The following is a 23,782-nucleotide window of genomic DNA, read 5'->3' on the forward strand; positions in this document are numbered from 1 at the left end:
TTTTTATTATGAAGTTTTGGACATTAAAATACTAATTAACTCAATTAAAGATATACATATTCTAATCCAATTGTTGAACGATCTAAAATCATTTGTTAAGGATATTTTCATTAATTGAATAAAAATTTAAAAAACTTAAGTCTTATACAAATTAAAATTAATTTTTATAAAAATATTTAATTCTTTTCTTATCATATTAAACGTCACCCCTCTTATTTCCACCTTAAAATTATGGTTGGACACTTTGGAGCAAGATAGTAGTTGAGAGGAGGGATCAAGAAAATGTAGAAGTTGACAGCTACTTTATTCCCATTTACTACTACGAAAATATTTATATAAAAGGGATGTTTGTCTGGTATGCAACAATCCATCTAGTGATGGACTTGCTGGTATAAAAAATTTTGGTTGTCTCCATATCTCATGGACGTCCCATCACTTATTTTTTTCCTTTGTTTGGTTGGGGAGAAAATTGCGGCCTAGTAGGCCCATGTGGGGATATCAACAGAAGCGGAGGGTATGTGATCATAACCGAATGATTTTTTTAAACTTTCCCTGGAAACTTCTAGACTCGGGAAGGGAATTGAAGCATGTGGTCGGAATCCATACAAGGAGAGCTTTGTTTTTATTAAATGGAGAGAGAAAGAGAAGGAAGGTGGGTGGCGATGGGAGAGTGGGAGACGCAATAATTTAAAAAAGAAAGAAAGAAAGAAAAGACGATTAGTTAAAAGCTCAAAGGTGGGTAGCAGTCAGAAAGTGAGTGGGCGTGTGGAAATTCCTAAGTATGGGTATGTTATTATATGAATAGCGCCATTAAGTTGGTGGGCCATCGAGTCAAATACAAACCTCTCATATTAAACCCACTAATTTCATATCATTTGGGAGTCCCATAAAAAATTACCATCAATACTCAGACCACTCCACTTCTAATAGAACAAGTTTAAAACGGTTATTACGAGTTCACAGAAAGCTTCGAAATTTCATTTAGACCATGGTTCTTAAAAAAATTGATGAAAAATGTAAGGGAAAGAAAATAACAAAGAAAAATAAAAAGAAAAAAAATAAAAATAAATTTAAAATCAATAAATTATTTTTGTATGTTTTTTTAAACTTATTTGACTTATTTTCTTTAATTAAATAAGGATTAAATATTTTTAAAATATATAAATTTTTAATTAATTTTAATTATATTTTCTACGATGAAACCAAATATAAAAAAATTATTTTTCTTAACATTTTTTTTACTTTTTTTAATACTTTTTAGGAACCAAACATAACCTTAAAGTCAAGGAGAATTAGGTATTACTTGATCTTTCTTGATAATTTAATATTCTTTTTCTTTTTTTCCTTTTGAAAATATATAGAACAAGTGATACAAATTTTCCTCTCATGAAAACAAAATAGAGCAATTTATGACAGATTTATTTAATTAAATTTAAAATAATTAAAAATTTTAAAAATGGTTAAAAGTTTTCGAAGGGAGTAACTCCTGTTTGGAAAAAGCATTTAATAATCAGATTTTTTTTTAATAAGAATTAAGATTTTGCTTTTCTCCTAATCCTTATTCCTATTCCTCACCCTTTAACCTCATTCCTTACCCTTAAGGAAAGAAAATAAACTTTCCATTCATTGACTTTAAACTTTCCATTCCTTACCCTTTCTAAAATGACTCTAAAGGGATCACATTAAGAATGATGGCCTGAAAGTAACTTGATTTCATTACTATGCAATATGCAGGCTAAAAATGAAGATATTATAGCTCTATAACCTTGTGGAATGAAACTTAAATTAAACAAACCATTCCCAACACTTCATAATCGTCTTTAATGCCCAAACCATTCATTTGTCTCTCAACTCTATAATATGATTCCCATCATTAATTTCCCATTTTCAGAGGGTAGAAGCATTCCAGCACACCAACTAGAGAAAGCAGCCCAAATTTCAATTAATTAGCAAGTAATTAGTTGAAGTTACGGGGATTAAGGCGATCAAATGAAGAGAGGAAACTGCCTTTGCAAATCAAGATTCAACAACTAAACACAAAAGCATCCAAAGTGTTTTAAGAGCATACAACCTACTCTACATCTCCACGGTGACCGGGTTAAAAACAATTTTACATGCACATAGGAAATAAACACATTGCCATTGCCATTGCCATTGCCATTGCTCCCAGAGACAAAGACAGATACCTCTCCAACATGAATCTGGGAGAGCTAACCAGAAAGAAATGACATGGCTCGTCTGAAATCCAAAGATTTGAGGGCTGATTCTGGAAAATGCTTCCCATCTGGTACCCACAGTCCACCTTTGTGGGGCAGCAATACATGCGCTTGGCTACTCTTTGCTGCTGCTTCTTCACTGGCTTTCAGAGATGGAACTTCTTTCTTTTTCTTCACAAATTCAAAAAATTCTGCGACTTGGCGAGCATACCTGCAGAGGCAAATTGGCAAGTATGTAAATAAAATGCATATGTCATGAAATCAAGACAATTTTCACCATGATTCACAATAGGAACATCACAAAAAACCATTTTTCAAGAAGATAATAGCACAAATTTTCTTTATTTCATTGTGCCACCTGAATGTCCTAGTCATTTTCAAATCCCTTTCAACACATCGAAATCCAAAGTTGACACAAACCATAGACGAAATGAGAGGGGAAGAAGGGGAAAATAATACACGTAAAGCATAATTCTCTTCATATATAATAAACAAAGGAAAAGTTTTTTATTCAAGGCAATAGAAAACAGAGTGATCATTTCAATATGTAGGGCATCCACAACATGGAAATCACAGAATGAATTAATAAGAGTTCATTGAACAAACCAAAATATCTTTTGATATGGGAAAGTATGGAATAGGCATGAGATAACACCACTCTTGAAGAGACTAACAGGTGACTGTTTACTTCACATCATTTGCAGAGTATGATATCCAATTCATTTTTCTACCTGCTTGATATGCAACTAACAGTGTAATGTGAAGTTGATTGCAGCAGCCAGCCAGACCAATAACCCACTTATTGAGCCTTTTGGTCTCAATAGGCTTTTAAGAAGCATCTTTTAAGTCAATTGACTGGCTCAAATAACCACCTGCAAGCTGTGTGATTGAGCAGTGTCAAACCCAAAACCTTTCATTCCTGAATAAGAATCTTCACTCCAGCCACCATCCTTGTTGCCCAAAAAAAATTCGATCAAGTTTTACAATCAGATACCTTAAAACCTCACAGTCTAACCCTTGCGATATATAAAACTCATTCTGCCTTTCCGAACATAACCCCTATAAACCAGATCTTGAGTCGTCCATGATTTGGTTGTAGGCATTCATATCTCAAATACATATATTTAGGTTGATCAATTGAAAAGAAAGGAAAGAAAAAGAATGAAAATTGCCCAAGTTATTATATTGCTTCTATAAAAATCCCAAGGCCTTCATTTTTGGAGTTACATATTTTTCTATTCTAAAGCAATATAACTGCATGCCTTTGTGTTCCCTGTCTGTGACACCATTCCCACTTTGCATCAAAGGTGTGCTGGCCATGTACAAAATTAATAGCTTATTTAGGAGAATGTATGGAGGAGTGCCATGCCCAACATGATCATGGCTCTTATTTAGAAACCTATGAAACTAAGCAAAAAGATCTTTCTACACTATTGCTTTCCTTATTAGAATTTCAATTCAAAGCTAAACTCCTAAACTTCAAAAGTCATAAGGCCAACTGTAATTGCCAAGCAGAAGCAATGTTTCAGAAGGTTTTCCATGATATCTGGGGTACTTAAGATGCACATAAAATGTACACCTACTCTGTGAGCTTTTTGAGTATTAACAAAACCGAAAAACACCCAAGAAAGTTTGTGGGAACTCACTGGGATAACATGTTAGTTTGTATCCAATCATTAGACCAACAACACAATGTTTTGGGACATGTAACCACAGCAAATTCAGGAATACAGTTATTCAGTCAAACCTAATTTGTCATGCATGCTAATAAGATATCTACAGAAAATAATCTTACTGTTGCTTTGCTTCGATGTCTTTGCTGAAATCAATGTTTGGCTCACAGTCAAGGACCAAAGCAGGAACCTGGCCATTATCAAACAAACCTAAGTTAGAATCTTATGAAAATAACATGCAGTAAAAAAGGATAAGGAAACAGAAGCACCTTTTGAATACTTGAATGCATATGATCACCCTCCAAATAGAACACGCGATCTCTTATATCAGGATGTAAAGAGCTATCGATGCCAAAAGGTAGCTGATTGACAGACAATACCCCATGATTTCCACTTTGGAATGGGAAAAGCCAGCTCTCATGCTTTTCATGCAAATCACGTAGATACTCTAGGGAGACTCCCCCTTCCTCATTTCTCTTGCGTAGCTTCATCCTCTTGTGGCAGGTATCAGGGGTTGCTCTAAGATAGATGAAGCCATCAGGAATCAGCCCAGGCAAGCATGAAACTACGGGATCAAACCATGAGTCATAAATGCTGATCTCCATCTCATTCATCCAGTTTGCTTCATGAACAGCTCGTACAAATACCTATATTAAAGAACAATGAGAAAAATACATAAGTTTGGAAATTCACAAAATAGATTTCTTTCTCTTGAATACATAAGCAGAACCGGAAAAGAAAAAAGCAGCAAAGTTTCAAATCCATAAGTTTGAAATCATGGTCAAAATTGAAACATAATTACCAGACTAACAAAGTCCCATAAAAATTCTTTTTTAGTATGTCCATAGAATGTCAAACTTATGAAATGTCTTGTCAACAAAATATAATTTCCCAAAATTTAAAACTATGACTTGCAGGATAAGCTCAAGTTGCCATCACTTAATAGAAGGGAATAATGGAGTGAAGCATGCTTACCATCCTGTCACTGAAAACACTCCTCTCCATCAACCTCAGAGGCTTAACTCCACCAGATGACTCTCTCTCCTGCATAACTCTGGTAACAAACACGTAATTCTGAAAGGTATAGGCATACCGTTGTGGCTCAGCATAAAATGCATCCAATATATTAAAGTGATCAGGTCCAACATCCTGCCACTTGTTAATAGGTTCAGGAACAATCTCAACAAGATCACGCAGCTCAAGTGTTTCATTAGCTATTCTTTGAAGGAAAGTCGTCTTCCCAACACTGATATTTCCTTCAACACAGAAGGTGAGTCGTTTCTTCTGGGTAGGCTTTGCATCAGAGTCGGAATTGTCCTTTAATTCTTCATCAACACTTTCTTTGATGAAAGTAGTTATACTCTCAGCATGATTTCTGTGAATGATTCCTACAGAACTCCGCAAAAACTCCACCATCTTCTGACTGGATTCCCCAAAAAACTGCAAGCACAAGCCAAAACACTTTACATGATGAGGACCACAGTACTCCAAATACCAACTATAATATCAAGATTCTTTTGAGCACATGAAACAACAGCTTGCCCCCAGTTTTTTAAACAAATGGCTTGACTACATGGCCTTTTATGTGAGCAACAGCTAGTTTGCAAGTCCATAATTGAGCATAGGTTCCTCGGGATGAAATATGGTTGGATGAGATTTGGGCACAAATACAGTGAGGCAAGCTAGACACAAAATTTCAGTTGTAATTTCCGTAAAAAGGAAAAAAAAAAAATCATCCGCGTTCAAACAAAGTCTAAAGTTCTATTTTTTTAAAAAAAAAATATTAGCAGAAGAATCAGACAAAAGCCAGAAAAATAGTCTTGTCGGAACCACGAACAGGAAATTCCACTGGCACTTGAGGGCAAATATATGAAACTTGATCACAAAAAAAAAAAAAAAAAATTATATCCCACACCCAATGTTAAGGTACCAATCCAATGTATTCCAAATGCGCCTTACACTTCACACCCAGAAGGACAATGTAAACTCCTAGTGACAATCAAAAGTCTATATATATATAGCCGGCTAGCATTAAACACAGAGAAAGATGCTTGAATAAAATGTATCATGAATCAGCTGTTAAAGATCAAAAGTACCTTATCTTTATAGAGTTGTTTGAGCTCAGCAACTCCACCAATACCTTTGTCCACAAGCTTCCTCAAATTCCTAGGACCAACGCCAGGAATCGTCAAGAGATCAACATTTGCAGCCACAGCCCCACTGTTTAACGACGATGAACCCCTCTGCCTCCTCTGCAATCTCAACGGCTTCTCGTCCGAACCCTTCTCCCCATCTTCCTCATCTTCAACACTGCAACCACCCGAACCCTTCTCCACAATCTTTACCGAAAACCCATCCTCCGAACCCGCACGGAACCACGCCCCCCGAGCCCGGCCCCAGGCTCGTCTGACGCCGGCGCCTCCTTCAATCGAGCACCGGCAGATGCGGCAGTTTCCCCCTCCGAAAGCGGCGGCAACGGAAATCGATTTTCTCGTGGACCAAGAGGAGGCGAGGTTGGAGAGGCCGCCGCCGTGAAACGCGGTAGCAGTGGCCGGCATTGCGAGTTGCCGCGGCGGAAGTGGTAAAGAGTGCAGGGACAGTGGGGGCTTACCAGAAGTGAAAAGAATAGGACCAGAAGAAGCGGTTCGGCGGAACAGCTTCTGCATCACTGGGCATTTGTTAGGGGAAGTCGAAAAGAGAAGTTTGAGCGGAACATAGCGCGCGCGGGAAGTAGAAGCAAAAGCAGGAGTGCTTGCAGGGGGTTAGAGGGCTTTTAGGGTTTTAGAAAGTGGGAGGGAGGGATTAGGGTTTGTTTGTAATTTTCATCCACTTTGGGAGTGGGAAAAGGCATTTTGGTACACTGGAGTTGAAGCATTTGTGCAGGTTTTCTTAATTACACGCCCAAACAAAGGTCTGTCTGTCAGTCATGTTTTTTACCTCTCTCTTTCTTATTTTAAGCGGCAATATACAAACAATGTCCTAGATTTCTCCTAGGCGGTCAGTCTAGGAAGGGGTGGATTTTCAAATCTTTTTTTATTTGGATTTTTTTTTTTTTTTTCCTTTTTCTTCCAAGGATGCCACGTCCACAAAATAGGAATATTTGAAAAAATGACGAAAGTTTAGGGCATGTATGGATGCTGTATGCAAAGAGAGTTCGGCCTGTTTGCCGTTTGATTGCTTTCTAAAACAGTTTTTCTTTTAAAAACAGAAAAACATATTTTTCTTCTACAAAATAGAAAAACACATTTTCCCAGTCAACAATATTGATGTTTGTTTTATTGTTGAATAAAAAAATTCAAAATATTTATTTATTTTATTGAATTAAAAGTAATTTATTGATATTAATTAACATAATTAAAGTAAATTTGTTTTCAATATATTCAATTTAATTATTGATATCAATAAATTACTTTTAATAGGATAAAAAATATCAAATATTTTGATTTTTTGTATTCAACCGAAAAATAAACACCAAAAATTACTTTTAGTTTTTTTACTTATTTTGCAATGATTGTTTGAAAAAATAATTATATAAATATAAAAAATAATTAAAATTAAAGTATCAAATAAGAATTATTTTTAAAACATATTTAATAACATAAAATAAATTACAATTGTCTCGGGTTTTGAAATAGAGTTTGGTTTACAAAACATCAAATAATAGTTTTAAAAAACTATTCTCAAAACCCATTTTTTAAAACTATTTTGTAAAATACTTTCCAAATAGAACCTTCATATTTTTTAGAAAAAAAAATATATATTTAGGAATTAAAAAAAGGAAAATAGGATTTTGGTTGCTAATTTTTTTCAAATAATTTTCTATTCTCCAAAGTAAAAAATAAAAAGATTTGATAATTAAAAATAAAAAATTGTTTTCTATTGTTAAAAGTAGAAATGATGGCATATTTAGAAAATATTTTTAGTGGTTTTGACTTGTATTTTAGGGGTCATTTTAAAAAATAATTATAAAAATATGAAAAATGATTAAAAATAAGACCCTATAAATAAAAGTTATTTTTAAAATATATTCAAAAGTATTAAGAAAAAAAAAACATGTTAAAAAAATTTCAACTTTTAAACATATTTTATATAAAATAATTTTCAAAAACAATTCTGAAAAATTGTTTTTCAAAAACACGTTTCATAGCTTTATGTTTTCAAAGATATTAAATAGAGTAATTCCTGATAACACTTTTTTTTTTGTTATTTTCACTTATTTTAAAAAATAATTACATAAATATGGAAAATGACCCACAACTTTAAAAGTTATTTTAAAAAATATTTTAAAAAAAACATAAAAAACAAGTTAAGGAACATCCAATAGAATTTAGTATTATATTTTCATCATCGCAATTTTCAAAAACATTGTTCAAACAAAGTCTTAAATTTTGTTTGTTTTAAGAAACATGTTCTAATTTTTAATTTGTATTTGTATTTTTCTTTTTCTTTTTGAAAATACACTATATTAAGAAAACTAAAAAATCTTTTTAGAAAATAAAATTTATAAATTCTTTTATATGATAGGTCTTATGATTTTAAGTTGATTTTATTCTCTTTTTGGTTTGCAACATTTTAGAAAATACTTTTCATTTATTCTTAAAAAATATTGAAAATAGCAAGTTGATATTTTCACTTTTCCTTTTTTTAAGCTCAATTTTCTAGAAAATGAAAAAAAAAGAGTATTGAATTTAATTTAATTAATTTTGATAAAATAAAAAATAAATCTAAATTCTTAGCAAGATCATTATAAACTTATATTTAATTTCATTCAAAACAATATTTTTAAATATTATATTATTTTAATATCATATTAAGTTGATTTATACCAGCCCCATTTATAACTATCTATGGTTTTTTTTTTTAAACGACAATAGTATTTATTAAAGGTTTTTTTTATTTTAATAATATTTTTAATTTTAAATTTATTTTAATAGAAATATTAGAATGGGATTAAGTTTTTTTCTATATAATTTTGTTATTATTATTATTAATTTTAATACGTATTTGCAATTGCAATGTTCTGAGATCAATTTCAATTAGTGAAGAAGTCGTGTGGATTTAAAAAACCAAGAGATTTTTCATTTAATAACTCTTTTTTCCGGAATCTTTACACTTGAGCATGGTGAAACCCTTTATCAAGGGATCGAGGTTACATTTCCTCTCTAGATTCTACAAAAGATGGAAAAAGAAGATTAAAGTTTGAACTCTTAGGGGTTTTACAAAGACTCCATCGTGAACTTGAGTCTATCTTAACCTTAGGTCATTTAATCTAGTCTAATAGGGCTTTAATGAATTAACTAGTCTAATCTAGAATAATTATTCATAAGATTTTAGTACAATCTTGTATTTCTATCAAAACGTCATCATGAACACATATGAATAAATAACCTATGTATCTCTCAAGTAATGTGTCACCTAGGAATATAAGTTCAAGTGACGACCATTGAGACCCATAAAAAAAATATTAGCTTGCTTATAATCTAATTTCGAAGTTGACTTAACATCCTATAAAGAGTCAATCTTATAATGTTACATTGAAATAAAATACTTAGGTCAATGACTTAATTATGATCACATGCAAGCTCCCCATAAATTAGTATTCGCAATCTAATGAGGTAAATGCTATCAACCTCTCAAAATTACTTCTTTAAACTTTAAGTTACAAATCTTCTTATAGTATGATCAACTAACATACTCTAACTCATAAGAGCATATGTCAAATTTCATTTAATAAATTATTGCAACTACATATTTCATGATGTCAATAAAATCACCCAAAAGAACACATTATCTTAATTATATGCAATATCATTATGTCTCTATTGAAACCACATAGGTATTATTCTCATTCTCTCAAAGAAAGAATGTAGAGACCACCTATCTCATAATAATAGGAAAGTTTTAAATGAAACCATACGAAGTGGATAGAGATGTAAGGAAGAATTGGAGATACTCGGTGGAGCAAGAGGGTTCATGGTAGGGTATGGATACAAGGAGCGGGGAAATATGAGATATTGTGTGAACCCAATAGTTGTATGTGATTTTATCTTTTGTAATGTTTTCTATTGTATAGTTAAATAATTTTCTCTCATTCATGGACATAGACATGGTTGGTCAAACCGTGTTAAAACCTTGGTACCATGTGTGTGATTATTTTATATTTGTGTTCTTGATCTAACATTGTTGGTATTAAAGTTTCCACTGACACAACATATAAAAATGAGTAAAAATCATTCATTCATCCCTTTTAAGTCATAAGATGAATAAAACAACCCTATAAACAAAGTTACTACACCCTATAATGGATTTGACATGCTATAACCTACCCTAAGACATTGATACTAGGTTGTTATGAATCTTGAATTATTCTATTCCTTGTCCTTGGTTTGGTAAGGTGCATGTTATTTATCCTTTAAGGCTCTTTAGATTTATCACAATGGAAAATAATGGTTTCAAAAACCAAAATATATGTTAGATCTAGAGATAAGAATTCAAACTTGTGATCTGGATGTTACTAGATCAAGTCTTATCATGATGAAGATGCTTAAATCGTGGTACTCTTCTTTCATGGTTTAGAGAAAAGTGGCTTCTCTATCTCATGTGAGGGTGACTAGGGTTCCTCTCTTTAGAATCTAAAAAATTTGAGTAAGAAGACCAAAGCACTAACCCTTAGACCAAAGCACTAACCCCTAAGGGGGTTTATACAGGTTTCCTTGTGGGCTTAAGTGACTTGACCCCAAATTGGGTTTGGGTCATCTAATCTAATTCACTTAGGTCATAATTAATTAATTAGTTGTAATCAGATCCAATTAATTAATTAGTTGTAATGAGATCTAATTAATTAATTAGTTGTAATGAGATCTAATTAATTAATTAATCAAAATCCAAAAGTCCATTCTTAAGATTTAGTGTAACCTTTCATTTTTATCAAAATGCCCTTATGTACACTTAGGTATTATATACCTACAATACCCTTAAAGAGTGTGTCACCATGAACTGAGAACTTGAGCAAAAACTATTATGACTCATAGGAAAATATTAGTTTCCTTATAATTTAATTTTGAAGTTGATTCAACATTCCATCAAAGAGAGCCCATTGTGCTTTAATATCCTATAAAATTATAATGAGGCAAAATTCATGACCTACTATATATTGCAAGCAAACTCCCTATAAATTAGTATTTGTAATATAACATGGTAGTATTGTCAACATCATCAAGATTACCTCTTTAATTCTTGAGTTATAAATCATTCTATTATGTGATTAACTAACATATTCTACCTTTAAGGAGTATTTCAAATTTCATTAAAAGAATTATTATGACCACAAATTTCATAATCACATATCATGATGTCATTATTAAGAAATACTTATTGTTACCACCTTTCATTAACAATAACATACTTTATAGGTAATATATGACCATTTTAAGGTCTCATCCACAGGTTAAAACCACCTATTGATTTCAATGTAGACTCAATACCCTCTCAAGGTATAGAGTTTATACAATATAATAGTTTGGTGAATTATGACACTCAATAACTTTACGTCATGATTTATTGTTTGTCCTGTCCAATGTGTATTTATATACACGAGTGCATTCACCACAAGAAACCCATCTTGACGACTAAGACAACATCTTTCCCATTAGAAAATAATGCAATATAATCTTTGTTGAATTACCAAAATCTATGAACCAAACCGTGAACAACTTATCATCTTATAAGAAACCCCTAAATTGTATATTCTATGTAACTTTTAATACACCTCAAGTCATGTATAATGCAAATGATAGAACGTGAATGCTCATATAACAATTAATGCAAATAAAGATAAAAAGTGAAACCATAATCATAATAAACATATTTATTAATAAAACTATATTTTATTACATCATGTTGTACTTTTAAGGGCTTTATCCTGACAAAAACTTGATATTTCTTATTAGTTCATATTATTTTATTATTGAATGTCTTCAATTATATGATACATATATTTTTTTTAGTAAAATAACTTTAATATATGGATTATTTCTCCCTTTATCATTTTTTTTGGATTTTTTTTTCTAATATCTTGAATTTTTATCTTTTTTTTATTTCAAAATTTTTGTCTCAAATTTTGGTGAGATCAAACCACCAATATTTTGCCAATTCCATACTTTTATCCAAGACCATAACACACATTTTAGAGGGTGTTTGGTACATGGGTTTGAGGAGTGAGAATATACATTTTATTCCTTCCTTTTCTCATTCCTATATTTGGATAAATTTTATGAAGATAAGAATAGAATAAAAATAATAATTCAGATAAAAATCAAAGCTTACTTATAAATGGAATTTCAATTTGTCGTATATTATAATTCATTCATCCTATAATAAAATATAAAATAATCTAAAATTATTGTTTTACCTTTATATTTCATTTATGATTCTTCATTCTAGAATAATACTATTTTTTTAGTCTTATTATTTAGTAACAAAAAAAACTCTCAAAATTTATTTATTTATTTTTCTAAAAAATTATTATAAAATAAGGATATTATTATTAATTTATTTTATTTTTCATTCTCATTCCTATTATTACCCAACATTAAAATAAAAACAAATAACCATTTTAATCTTAAATTATAAGTCGATTCAAACACTATAAATGAAGTCATTAAATCATTTTTATTGACACATAAATAGTAATAAAAACAAAATATACATTTTCTATTCCCCTGTCCGCTTACCAAACACCCCCTAAATCGATGTTGAGCTGTGAAACGTAGGAGGCGAAGCGGTGGCGCCAAAACAATTGAAAAAGGGTGGAGAAGAAAGATGGAGGTGGAAGCGATGGGTCACATCCTCTAGTCTTGTATTTGTTGGAGACTTTGGAGTCACAAAGTTTTGTTTTCACGACCATGGGTTCCAGAAAAACGCAGCGTTCCAAGGGTTGCAGGAAAGCCCTAGCTCCCTCACACTCTCCTCCTCCTCCTCCCACTCTCGAAGCCCTAATCATTCAAATTGATGCTCCACAGGTACACCCATGCCCTTCTTTTCCATTTCGCTACTGTGCCCTTCAGGTTTCATGCTTTCATTACCTTGTTTGGATAGAGGGAAATTTGGCTGAATTTTTTTGTTTAGAATATGAATTCAAAAATCTATTTTGTGAAGTATAACCCAAAAATAAATCAAATGGGTGCTCGTCCCTGATACTTTGTGGTTGTGTTTTTTGTTTTGTTTTCTCCCTTGTTCAAAGCTATGAAACATAACGCTCAATTGAGTTGATTCAAAGCTCCAAAACTGAAAAGGAAACACCTTTTCCTTTTTCCTGCCTATCAGAAAACGAAAGATTCATTTACAACTTATTTTTTTGATAGACAAATAAGAATAGAAATAAATGAAAATTTCCAATCAAGGAAGGATGAGCACAGTACACCGGAAGTATACAAGCGACAAAACAGAAAGAAGCAAGCTACGACCAGAACCCTGAGCTATTACTTAAAGCTCAACCATTCAATAAAATCTATCAGAGATAGTGGACCAGCTTTGATCATCAAGATTCATTTACAACTTATGATGTCAATTGCATTTTGGCTTTCATCTTTTCTTTGCTGAAGGTTTCTCAATAAAAGTAGGATGTATGGATTTTGGTGTTTCATGCCAATTTAACTGATGGGGTTTTGTGGTTTAATTTGTTTACTGCAGTTTGGTTCTTAGACAGATTTTTATGTGAAACATTTTTGTGATTTTAATTGTCTGATATTTCAGGTTCTAAAGCTTCCACGCTTGAAAAGCTTGTATTACCTTCTCACTCATTTATCTGTAAACATACCAATATGTTGTTCTAGTGATGATGCTGCTTCAAATTACTGGAGCATGAATGGGTTTAAAATCACCTTTACAACTATACATAATCTCTGCAGTACTATGTTCAATGAACTATGTAAAAGGTTTAAAGATTTGAGTGATGTTTTTGCACGCCGGGATCTTGGAGAATCTAGTTTGCATTCAGATATGTGGGGCACTGCCAAAGAATTGACTCTGCTTTTAAGATGTTGTATAGTCAGCTTGAACTTGCTTGGATCTGACCAAAGCCTTCTCTTTCAAAAATGTCGAGTTCTTCTTACGATACTTAGCAGATTTTGTTCTCAAGGCTTAAGTGAAGGGAACGAGAAAAATGCCTTAAGCTTCAAGAAATCAGTTTCTTGTGGACACACATGTAGTGAGGGTGGTTATGCCACCTCCATTTGTGAAGACTTTGTTGCTTCCTTCCATTTCATAGAACCGTCTGATCCATTTCTTCCAGTTTCATGTTCACTGCTTGAGGTAATTCAAACCATTCTGGAATTTCTGCTAATTGTTGTATTGGAATATACTTATTGATTTTGGCAATAAAAATATTACAATTCATATGTCATTGATAAAACCTTTGCCATCTCCTAAATTCCTCTTTCTTTTCTTTTCTTTCCTTTCCTTTTCTCTCTCTTTTCTTCTTCTTCTTCCTCCTCCTCCTCTTCTTCTTTATTATTTATTTATTTTGGGTTTTATGTTATGGATCCAACATCTCATACCACTGTTGGATTCTGAAACTCCAATTGTTGCCTGCCAATGTGTCAACAACTTGTTTTGAATTTACAAGTTTAGTATATAATGAAATAATTAATGGGTTGGGGGGGATTACAACTTAGTTGATGTTGATTGAGAAAGGTAATGGTCCCCTTTCTGTGTGTTATCAGAGAAAGTTTTGCAAATTTCTACTTGATACGATGCTGTTGATCCTTCATCTCATACCTTGGTTACGAAAGGACCAAAACATAAGTTGGTGTCTATATAGTATGTGGAACTTGCTGTATATTTACAAAATTGGTATCTAATGGAGTGATTAGTGGCTTGGAGTGATTATGAACTAGTAAGACATTGATTGAGAAACAAAAAATGTTCCCCTATGTATGCTTTTCAAGATAGTTTTGCAATTTTCTGTTGCACATATGTTTCATATGTGTGGTCAGGAGACTGATCCTTTGGATACCATTTTTAATGGAACTACTTATCATGGCTTTGATATTCAGTTATTGGTCCGAATCACAGTGAGTGTTATGGTGTGACCTTGAAAAGCTAGTTTGCAGTATGACTTATCTTAAAATCTGAAACATCAAGAAATATGAACAAGCACATGTTGGATCAACTGAAAAGGCAAATTGTATAGTTTACCACATATGATATGATACACAAGTTCATCATATGACTTACTATCGACTGATATGTGTTTCATTAGTAAATAGTATAATGATTTTAAAATTTGAAACGTCAAGAATTATGAAAAAGCACATGTTGGATCAACTGAAAAGGCAAATTGTATAGTTTACCACATAAAATATGATACACAAGTTCATCATAGACATTGCTGTGTTGGTTTGTTACACTAACACATACTAAATTAGATGTTGATAATTATATTGAATATTTGGTCTTTGGTTGGTATCCTTAGATGTGCCCATAGAACTATAAACAATTAAATTTTATATTTTTTTCCATCATTTAAATAGTGTACCAGTAATCTTAAACTTGTTCTTTGCCTATATCTGGTGGTTACTGGTCTTAAAATTGAGATAAATAAGTGCCTGTTAGCTGGAATAAATAATTTAAAGCCAACTTAGGCATTTAGTCTCTTTTGTGGGATGCCAGTTACACTAGTTGCCCCTGATTTTCCTAAGGTTCCCCCTAGGAGGTAATCTAATAGGTGCTTCTTTCTGAAAAGTATGGTTGTGGAGAAGGTCTCTAAACATCTTGACAGGTGGAAGAAAGCATATCTGTCCTTTGTGGGAAGAATTACTTGGTTCAGACTTATTTAGTACATATATCGATATATTACCTTTCCATTTTTGAAGTGTCTAGAGTTCAAGAAAATTCAAAGAGACCTCCTTTTGTTTGAGGTCTAAGGACTGGATTAGGCTTAGGGGGATATTTTTAAGGAATAGAGCTTTCATTTACAGGTGGTTTTGTTCTTCACTAGAGAGAGTATTTTTTGCGGTTGCTAGATATATGATATGGGACAACCCTAAGATGGCTACTACAAGCAAGTGGTGCTTAGTCAATGCTTTGCTATTTTAGGCTTTATGAGAAAGAATGAGGAACTAGGGTTTATTGTCTCAAAACAGAAAGTAAAATTTAAGAAGAAGAAAAAGAATATAGAGAAGGAAGAGAAAAAATAAAACTTAAAGTCTGACAGAGGTTGCATAGGAGTCTCTCTTAGAGGAAAGCATATGAACTTTCACCATGATAGAATAGAGAGAGAGAGAGAAATGCCAGTGTCTTACTAACACCTTCTAGGAGTCTCATCAATAAAGGGAAAGAATGGAGTCTCGCTATTAAAAATTGCAAAATTGGAAAAAAATGATGATGGTTGTTGTACTTTTTATTTATAGCAATTGGCCTTATCCATAAATTTGAGAAACCCTAAAAACCATATAGAACCATAAAAACGAAAAAGGAAATTTGACCTATATATAAGCCTATTAGGATTCTAATTCTTTTTGTTGTATTTTTTATTTTTTTATTTTTATTTTTTCTTTTTTTATAATTTTTTTAAAAGTTTAATCTTTGGATTGGCCTCCTGTGTCTTCATTTATTTTTAAGCTTTTAATCCATTAGACTTTACCTCATTTGATGCTTGTCATCTCCAGCCTAATTCTTGTTTGAGAGTTCTGTTGCAGCAATACATGCCTTGACATGGAATTTTTTCCTTTAGGTATTTGCTGATGAGCTTTTGGTGCATAAACCATTGAGGGAGTACTTTATGCTAATTGATTCAGTTTCCTCTGCAAGTGAAATGTTATTTATGTGTCACTCTAGTCCTGGTCATATTGGAAGTGTGCTGGAGGTGCTCTCTTCTCATTTTCTCCTATCAGTTTGTGATGAGCAAGCCTGTGAAATTTTCCTCAATAGATTATTTTGGCTGCATCAGAAGGATTTCAGAGTTCCTGAACTGAGCCTGACTGCAGCCATATCATTGCTTCAGAACCCCATCATGCTTTCTGCACCAAAAATTTTCCAGGCACATATAGTTTCGTTGGTTTCTGAAGCCACTATTATTGACTTGGATCCTGAGAATACGAGACCAAATGTTGGACTTATGAATTGCTACCTATCATTGTTTGAAACATCTGTAATCTTTTACAACAGACACATATCTAGTTTGCAAATAGATGGCCATCCTATAGGTTTTAAAGATTCTTTTATCAAATCGTCAACCTCTGATGGAGGCTTTCAGCTATCTTTCGAATCTTATATACCGTCAGTCATGAGAAATAAAATGAATGGTCTAATTACACAGTTAGAGAATTCATGGAATTCGTATTTGAGCAATAGGTTTTCAAGAACAAAACTTGATTTGGTCACTTCTGCTGTCACATTTGTAAAGGAGAACCAATATATTCTGGATAAATCATGCAGAGATGACATTGTGTTAATCTTAAGTCACATGATACCTGAAGCTCTTTCTGGTGATGATAGTGATACTGAATTACATAAGGAGGGAGATGCAAGTTTGCAAGATACTTATCTTCTTGCTTCCATTTTGAAGTTAATAAGTAGCTCAATGTTGCAAGCTATTTGGTGTATCAGCCATAGTGGGAATCCTGGTTGTCTGAAAACCTTCAAAGACTTATCTTCATGTAAGGAATATGAATATATATTGGGCATCATTGCCAATTTTGGACGGTATAATATCCATCTTCCAATCTCGAAGTTCTTAAGCCATGTGATGGACCACTCAACAAGACATAAGGATTCCAAGATGATGCTCTTGCATTTTTCAGGCATGCTATCAATAAGTTTAGCTATTGGAGTTGATTTCGTGGTTAAAGGTTGCACACTGGCAATGATGATAATTCTGAATCTATTTATTTTTGAAGAAGGCAATTTAGATGCATTGAGACCATTACTTGTTTCCAAGGTGGAATCCTTTTCATCTGGAATATCATCTGGTAACATCCAACGGGTAAAATTGTTTATTCTAAAATTGGCTTGTTGAGTTTATTCCTTGTTATTAATTCCATGTAGTCAAATTTCTGATTAATGATGCAGGTCCTGGTGGAACAGAATTCTAGCCAAATGGTTGCATCAAAATTTCAGAAGGTTCAAACATTGTACTTGAGGTACATGATATGTTGTTTTGATCTTGTGAGCTTGTATCTGGGCAGTTCTTTGTTAATTGATCTAAGACTTTATTCCTTAATTTCTTGCCCCTTTATAATCTTTTTCGCCCCTCTTATCCCTAAATTTTCTTATAAAAATTCACTTTTCAGCAAACTCTTCTTTTTCTATAGTATGATTATTACTAAGAAAGTTGAAAGAATGGAAAGATATCAATGAAAAAAATTAAATGGCCACACCTTAAATAAAATAGGAGTTTCTGACAAGGATCTCATACCCACACCCATGTCATGTCAGGTTGACATGGGCATGTTGGGTGAAATTGAAGGATCTAGGTATCATAGCATATTAGTCATGCTCTACTTTTTATTCTTTAAATTTGGGTTTTACATATGTCATTCTTCAAGCCTTTCATTTATATCTATAAAAAAGTATGTCATTCTTTGAGCTGCTCCTTTGTGATGATTTTCCTTCTATTTATAAAGTGTTGATATCTAAGAAAAAAAGCAGGGTTTTGCATGCTCTGGAATGCAATGCAGAAGAAGTTAAGTTTGAATTTGCCATTGTTGTCTATTTTAAGAACTCAAGTCTTATGTATAATTTTTCTTTACATGTTCTAACATATTGGTGTTTGTTGCCATAATCAGACATTGACACCTTATAAAAGATACAAAGTGCATGCTTGTCCTTTTGGGATATAAGAAATGTGAAAGAGAAATATATTCATATATGTTATCTTGTTCGTGATGTAAAATAATTGAATTATTTGAAAATGTATCTTGAATAGAGAAGATTGTTAGTGATGCCATTAATAACAACTCTTTTTTAATATCTATTTTTTATTTTTTGTTATAGATCTTGATATATGCCTCATTCAGGAGAACTTCAAATTTGGTTCTAACATTGGACACGTAAAGTGGAATATATTTTAGGGGTGAACCTTTGTTTACTAGATGCATCAATGATGTTTTGCAGGAGTTAAGCTATCCAGTATTTATGTATTATAGAAAGTTCAAGGAGAACCCTGCGAAGATCAGAACACTGAAAATTTCCAATTAATATTGATTTTTCAAAAGAAAAGCAGCTAATTTAGTTTATAGTTTCCTCACAATAATAGATCTCAAGACCTCATGAGGGCGCCTAACAAAGGTTATTTAAAGAAGTGACCTTAATTTAAAACTAGTTTTATATTTTCATTTTTCACATCAATGTTGAGATATAGGTTTTTCTGAAGTTTTTATAAGTAAAGAGAAAACTCATGAAGTTGCAGAAAGACAATTATATACTTCAATCAATTATCAAATTTCCATAAATTTATATAAATATTGTGAGTCAATCTTATGATGTTTGTCCCAACATACAAATTTCAAACCCATAAATGTAAATTGTCAATTGGTTGCCCTGTAGTGTGGAGAGGGGCTTCTTATAGTACAGGGTTGCTGATCACTGAGTTCAAGAGGGGTCTGATGCATATATTATTATTTATTTATTTTTTTCGATAGGTAAATCTTTGTTTCCATTGGGACTTGAACCTGAAACCTCCCACAAATCCTCGCCATCCCTTTACCACTTGAGCCAGGCCTCAAGGGCGGGTCTGATGCATATTGTAATCTGAGTTTTGTTGTAGATTTCCAGGATTGGAAGATACAAGATGTGGTAGTTTTTTTGAATTACATTCAGGTGGTGAATGGGTATGTGAGTAGGGAGGAAACCTTGCCACAAGAAATTCTTGGTTGAATATAAGGAGGTGGTGAGAGGAGGGGATGATTTTCTAGTTTTATGGGCAACAGTTTGGGATAAATCTTATCTGTCAACCAGTTAGAAAGGGATGAGTTATTCCAAAATGGTATGGCATGTATTAGTCAGGTTATGAGAGAGGACCTTGTGCTGCTTCCTTGTGTAGTAGCGCATGATTTTTGGTCTATCTTTTATCTCCTATATTTGGAGGTGATTGGGTTATCCTGGAAATGTTGAAATGATGGTGGCTGCTTGCCACAATGAGTTTGTTGAGAGTGGGAGGAGAAATTTATGGAGAGATCACATTTCCAGTTTAAGAAGTTTTTATTCGGTAAATATGTCTTATTTTGAAAGTTATTTATTTTGCATTTAAGATCAGATATTTGTATTCCTGCCTTTATATAAGAAAGAATTGTACATACAATTTAATATTTCAATGATAAGATTTTTCTGCTGTTTCTCACTATTTGATGGTGATCTTTGTCTTCTCTTCCATGTATGCCGCTTGGAAGGCATTACTTGGACTATTAAGGTTTATCTGATTCAACCTTTTGTTTTCTTCTTCCCTTTCTTCTTTACATTGTTTTCTTAATTGCTATTCTTTTTTTCCTTTGTACACACCCACACCCTTTTAATTTCCGTATCCTTTTGATTACAAACCCAAAGTTTACTTCCTAGTTCCTGATTCATATTTTTTGGTTAATGTCCTGAAATTTATACCAAGCTCAAGCCATAATGGATTTCACTTAAAGTTTGCATACTGTCTTTCATATTCTGAAATTTATATTGAATGGTTGGAATAATGTAATCAATTTAATTTTCATTTTCTATGAGTGATTGTTGGTATGATCTATATAAACACAAGGCTCTTTCCCTTTATATTGTTGGAACTCCAGAGATTGGCCCATTTGAAACGTTTTTATTGTCAATTGATTACTGATCTCTTACTTTGCTTTAGTTACTACAGTGGGGCTGGTTATGAACTGTAAAAATATTTTCACAATGTGAAATGCCATCTAAACTTGGTTCTAAATTGTAGGTTGACTTTGGCAGAAATAATATGTTTGTGCTCTTCTAGTTGGGTTTTTGTGACTAACAGGGATAAATTGTGAAAATGTAGTATATTACATCATGGTAGAGAAGATCCAAGTAATTGTACAGAAGAACTTGGGTCAAGGTTTAAATATTGATTGGTGGGATTGTTGCACATTCAGAATCTTTTTGATACGTTGAGGAAATGGAAAATTGCAGTATAACTTAGGAAAAAAATAAGAAAAATACCAAAACTTAGAAAATTGTGTAAGGGCTTGCTACCCATAAGCTGTTCAAAATTTAAAATAAATATGAATATGCTGCAAGCATTGTATGAGCCTAGACTCCATCAGTAAGTGCTAGACAGACTCTATGTAGCTTGTAGCTGGCTCAAAGCCATTCCTATCCTTGCCAAGGCAGCAATGGCATAAGTGCCCTGTGTACCTAAAACTCTACTACACCTCATGATCTGAAAACAAGAAATTTATAAAGCCATTAATATATCTGTTACATTATTCCAAATCATCTGTTTATTTCAATATAATCTTTACTTCATAGTTGCAATATATATGTATGTATTTGTATGTTGTTATCCCGATGGTGATGACATTTTTCTTTTCAGATTAGGCTGCCAAAATAAGTTGACACGTTTTTATTTTTGTTTTTGCAGTACGGATTTGCTTCCAAGCAGTTGTTCAGGAAACAAAGATGGTCAAGAAGAAATGTCAGGAAGTGCAAATGCATCAATCTTGAATAATATGGATTGTGTCGTCGGCATAGAAGAGAAAACAGAGGAGACCTGCAATGGCAAGATTTTTCTCAATTGCTTACTTGAAGGCTCCAAAGAGCCATCCGATTTGGATGATTTAGCTGATTTCATAGAGTGCAAGGAGGGTAAGGATTATTCTAACTGGCTGAGAGATCGGAAAAGATACAGAAAATGGAAATGTGGGAAAATGGCAGTTCTAAGGTGGGAGAAAAAGAAGAGCATTTGGAAATTTGTGAAAGGAAGGAAAAGTTAGAATTTCTCCTTATTTGGTATGGTTATTGTATGGCTGCCTGGTTCTTCATTTGAAAGTTTAATGTTCTGGTACGTAGGTGTTACCTGTAGTAAAAGGACAATGGTCTGATTGTTGTAATGTAATTGTACATATCAACTAATAATTCCATATCTATCAAAAAAAAAAAAAAAATCAACTAATAATTCCATTAATATTGATGATAGTGTCTTATATTAGGTTGGGAATTTTGTTCCATTTTTTGCACTGATTCTGACATATCTTATGTCTTAGGGTCTTAATGGTTGTAGTTAACTTCAAGCTACTCTATCCTAAAATTTGATATATGTATGTATGTGTTGGACGTGTTAGAACATTACATTGGCTAAGCAAAATCAATTGGAATAGTAATTTGGAGGAAAAAGTAAACAAAAAAAATTGCAAGAAATTTAAAAGGTATCATGGATGTTCAAATGTCACAAAAAGGATGTCCAAAAGTCCCATGGGCATTAAAGAGCATACTACTAGGCAACGTTCCAACGTTTCTACCGCATTCTAATGCCCTCAACAGGAAGCTTGAAACTTCCAATTTTTATTTTTTCATGTTTATGACTTTTGTAGTTTTGAAATGAACATTTTCTTGTAAATTTGTCTTGCCTAAACTTACTTTCAATAAACCAACAAGGGTTTTTCTATTGAAATCTAGTCTTGGAATTGTTATGATGATGCATATATTACATAGTCATTACCAATGTTTAAAAAATTGGGATTTATTGCGACAAAATCGCCAATATATCGACGAAATATTGGCAGAAGGTAAAAAAATTGGTGATAAAATCCAGCATGGACCTACTTTCAATAAACCAACAAGGGTTTTTCTATTGAAATCTAGTCTTGGAATTGTTATGATGATGCATATATTACATAGTCATTTCCAATGTTTAAAAAATTGGGAGAAATATCGACAAAAATCAGGATAATTGGTCAGACGAAAAATTGCTAGAAAATTGGTAAAATTGCCAATATATCGACGAAATATTGGCAAAAGGTAAAAAAAATGGGCGTGGAGTGATGCGCATGGGCGGTATGCCAAAAAATGGCCAATGTATAGACAATTTTTTGATGCCTTCTCAAAAAATGCCATTTTTTTTTATATTTGTCTTGTTTATTTTTTTTAATTATTCATTTTTAATTTATATTTTATTTTAAATTTATGTTATCATTTTATTTTATATTATCATTTTATTTTTAACTACTTTTCATATTTATCTCATTAATCCTATTTTAAAAAATTATTATCACTTCACTCTTAATTTTTTTTTATATTTATTCTTTTAATTTTAAATTATTAAAAATATAATTTTACTAAAAAATTCCTATAATATATTAAAAAAAATTAATGAATTTCTACTATTTTATAAATCAAAATTAATTTAATAAGATAAATTATTAATAATTTTAATTATTTAAATAAATTAGTGTTAATAGAAAAAGTTGTCACCATAGATTTGTAATAAAAAATTAAAAATTAAATCTCAAATAAAATATTTTATATAAATCAATTTAATTTTTATTTATTTAAAATGTAGTAAAAAAATGTTTTAATAAAAATATTTTTAAAATTTTAAAATGAATGAATATAAATATATGAAAGGAATTTAAGCTAACTTTTTTAATAAAAATTTGATAAATATTATCTTTAATCATAATGTCAATTACATTTATAAATAACTTTAATATGTGTATTTTTACTTATTTTATTAAATTTTTGAAAGTTTTTGAAGTATTTTCATAATTTTTTAACAATTTCTGTTTGATCGATATTTTTGTCAAAATATCCTATAATATTTTTCTGATATTTCCGATATATTCATAAAATCCAAATACCCATATATTCATGTTTATTGATATTTCAAACCTTGATCATTACTTTGTCCTAGTACTCTCAATCTCAAAAACTTTCAAAATCATATTTTGAAGTCTTTTC

General features: G+C 32.0%; 2 protein-coding genes across 3 annotated transcripts; one reads left to right on the plus strand and one right to left on the minus strand.

The window, feature by feature from the left end:
* Positions 1-1,976: 1,976 nt before the first annotated feature.
* Positions 1,977-6,743, minus strand: LOC117907602. The gene is made up of 5 exons (XM_034821197.1): positions 5,986-6,743; positions 4,865-5,329; positions 4,159-4,536; positions 4,012-4,079; positions 1,977-2,427 (listed from the first exon to the last, which is right to left on the minus strand). The coding sequence occupies exons 1-5, from the start codon at positions 6,553-6,555 to the stop codon at positions 2,211-2,213; spliced, it is 1,698 nt and encodes a 565-aa protein (XP_034677088.1). The 5' UTR covers positions 6,556-6,743; the 3' UTR covers positions 1,977-2,210.
* A 5,890-nt stretch (positions 6,744-12,633) lies between these two features.
* LOC117907977 lies at positions 12,634-21,973 on the plus strand. 2 transcript variants are annotated; one of them, XM_034821667.1, is made up of 5 exons: positions 12,634-12,909; positions 13,643-14,200; positions 16,623-17,873; positions 17,960-18,030; positions 21,468-21,973. In XM_034821667.1, exons 1-5 carry the CDS (start codon positions 12,793-12,795, stop codon positions 21,817-21,819), a joined length of 2,349 nt encoding a protein of 782 aa, XP_034677558.1. In that variant the 5' UTR covers positions 12,634-12,792; the 3' UTR covers positions 21,820-21,973. The 2 variants fall into 2 exon arrangements, with proteins under 2 accessions (XP_034677558.1, XP_034677559.1); XM_034821668.1 differs by having other exon boundaries at positions 16,623-17,859; positions 21,468-21,550.
* Positions 21,974-23,782: the final 1,809 nt, after the last annotated feature.

Source organism: Vitis riparia, chromosome 18 (assembly GCF_004353265.1).
Source record: "Vitis riparia cultivar Riparia Gloire de Montpellier isolate 1030 chromosome 18, EGFV_Vit.rip_1.0, whole genome shotgun sequence".
Classification (NCBI taxonomy): Eukaryota; Viridiplantae; Streptophyta; class Magnoliopsida; order Vitales; family Vitaceae; genus Vitis; species Vitis riparia.

What these genes read in the sequence shown, in the direction of transcription:
- LOC117907602 (XM_034821197.1), bottom strand. Translation starts at nt 6,555, where the DNA reads ATGCAGAAGCTGTTCCGCCGAACCGCTTCTTCTGGTCCTATTCTTTTC. An exon ending in AACAACTCTATAAAGATAAG is followed by an intron (nt 5,330 to 5,985) that starts GTACTTTTGATC and finishes TTGTGCTTGCAG; the next exon opens with TTTTTTGGGGAATCCAGTCA. An exon ending in TGCATTCAAGTATTCAAAAG is followed by an intron (nt 4,080 to 4,158) that starts GTGCTTCTGTTT and finishes GATAATGGCCAG; the next exon opens with GTTCCTGCTTTGGTCCTTGA.
- LOC117907977 (XM_034821667.1), top strand. Translation starts at nt 12,793, where the DNA reads ATGGGTTCCAGAAAAACGCAGCGTTCCAAGGGTTGCAGGAAAGCCCTA. An exon ending in TTCAAATTGATGCTCCACAG is followed by an intron (nt 12,910 to 13,642) that starts GTACACCCATGC and finishes CTGATATTTCAG; the next exon opens with GTTCTAAAGCTTCCACGCTT. An exon ending in TTTCATGTTCACTGCTTGAG is followed by an intron (nt 14,201 to 16,622) that starts GTAATTCAAACC and finishes TTTTTCCTTTAG; the next exon opens with GTATTTGCTGATGAGCTTTT.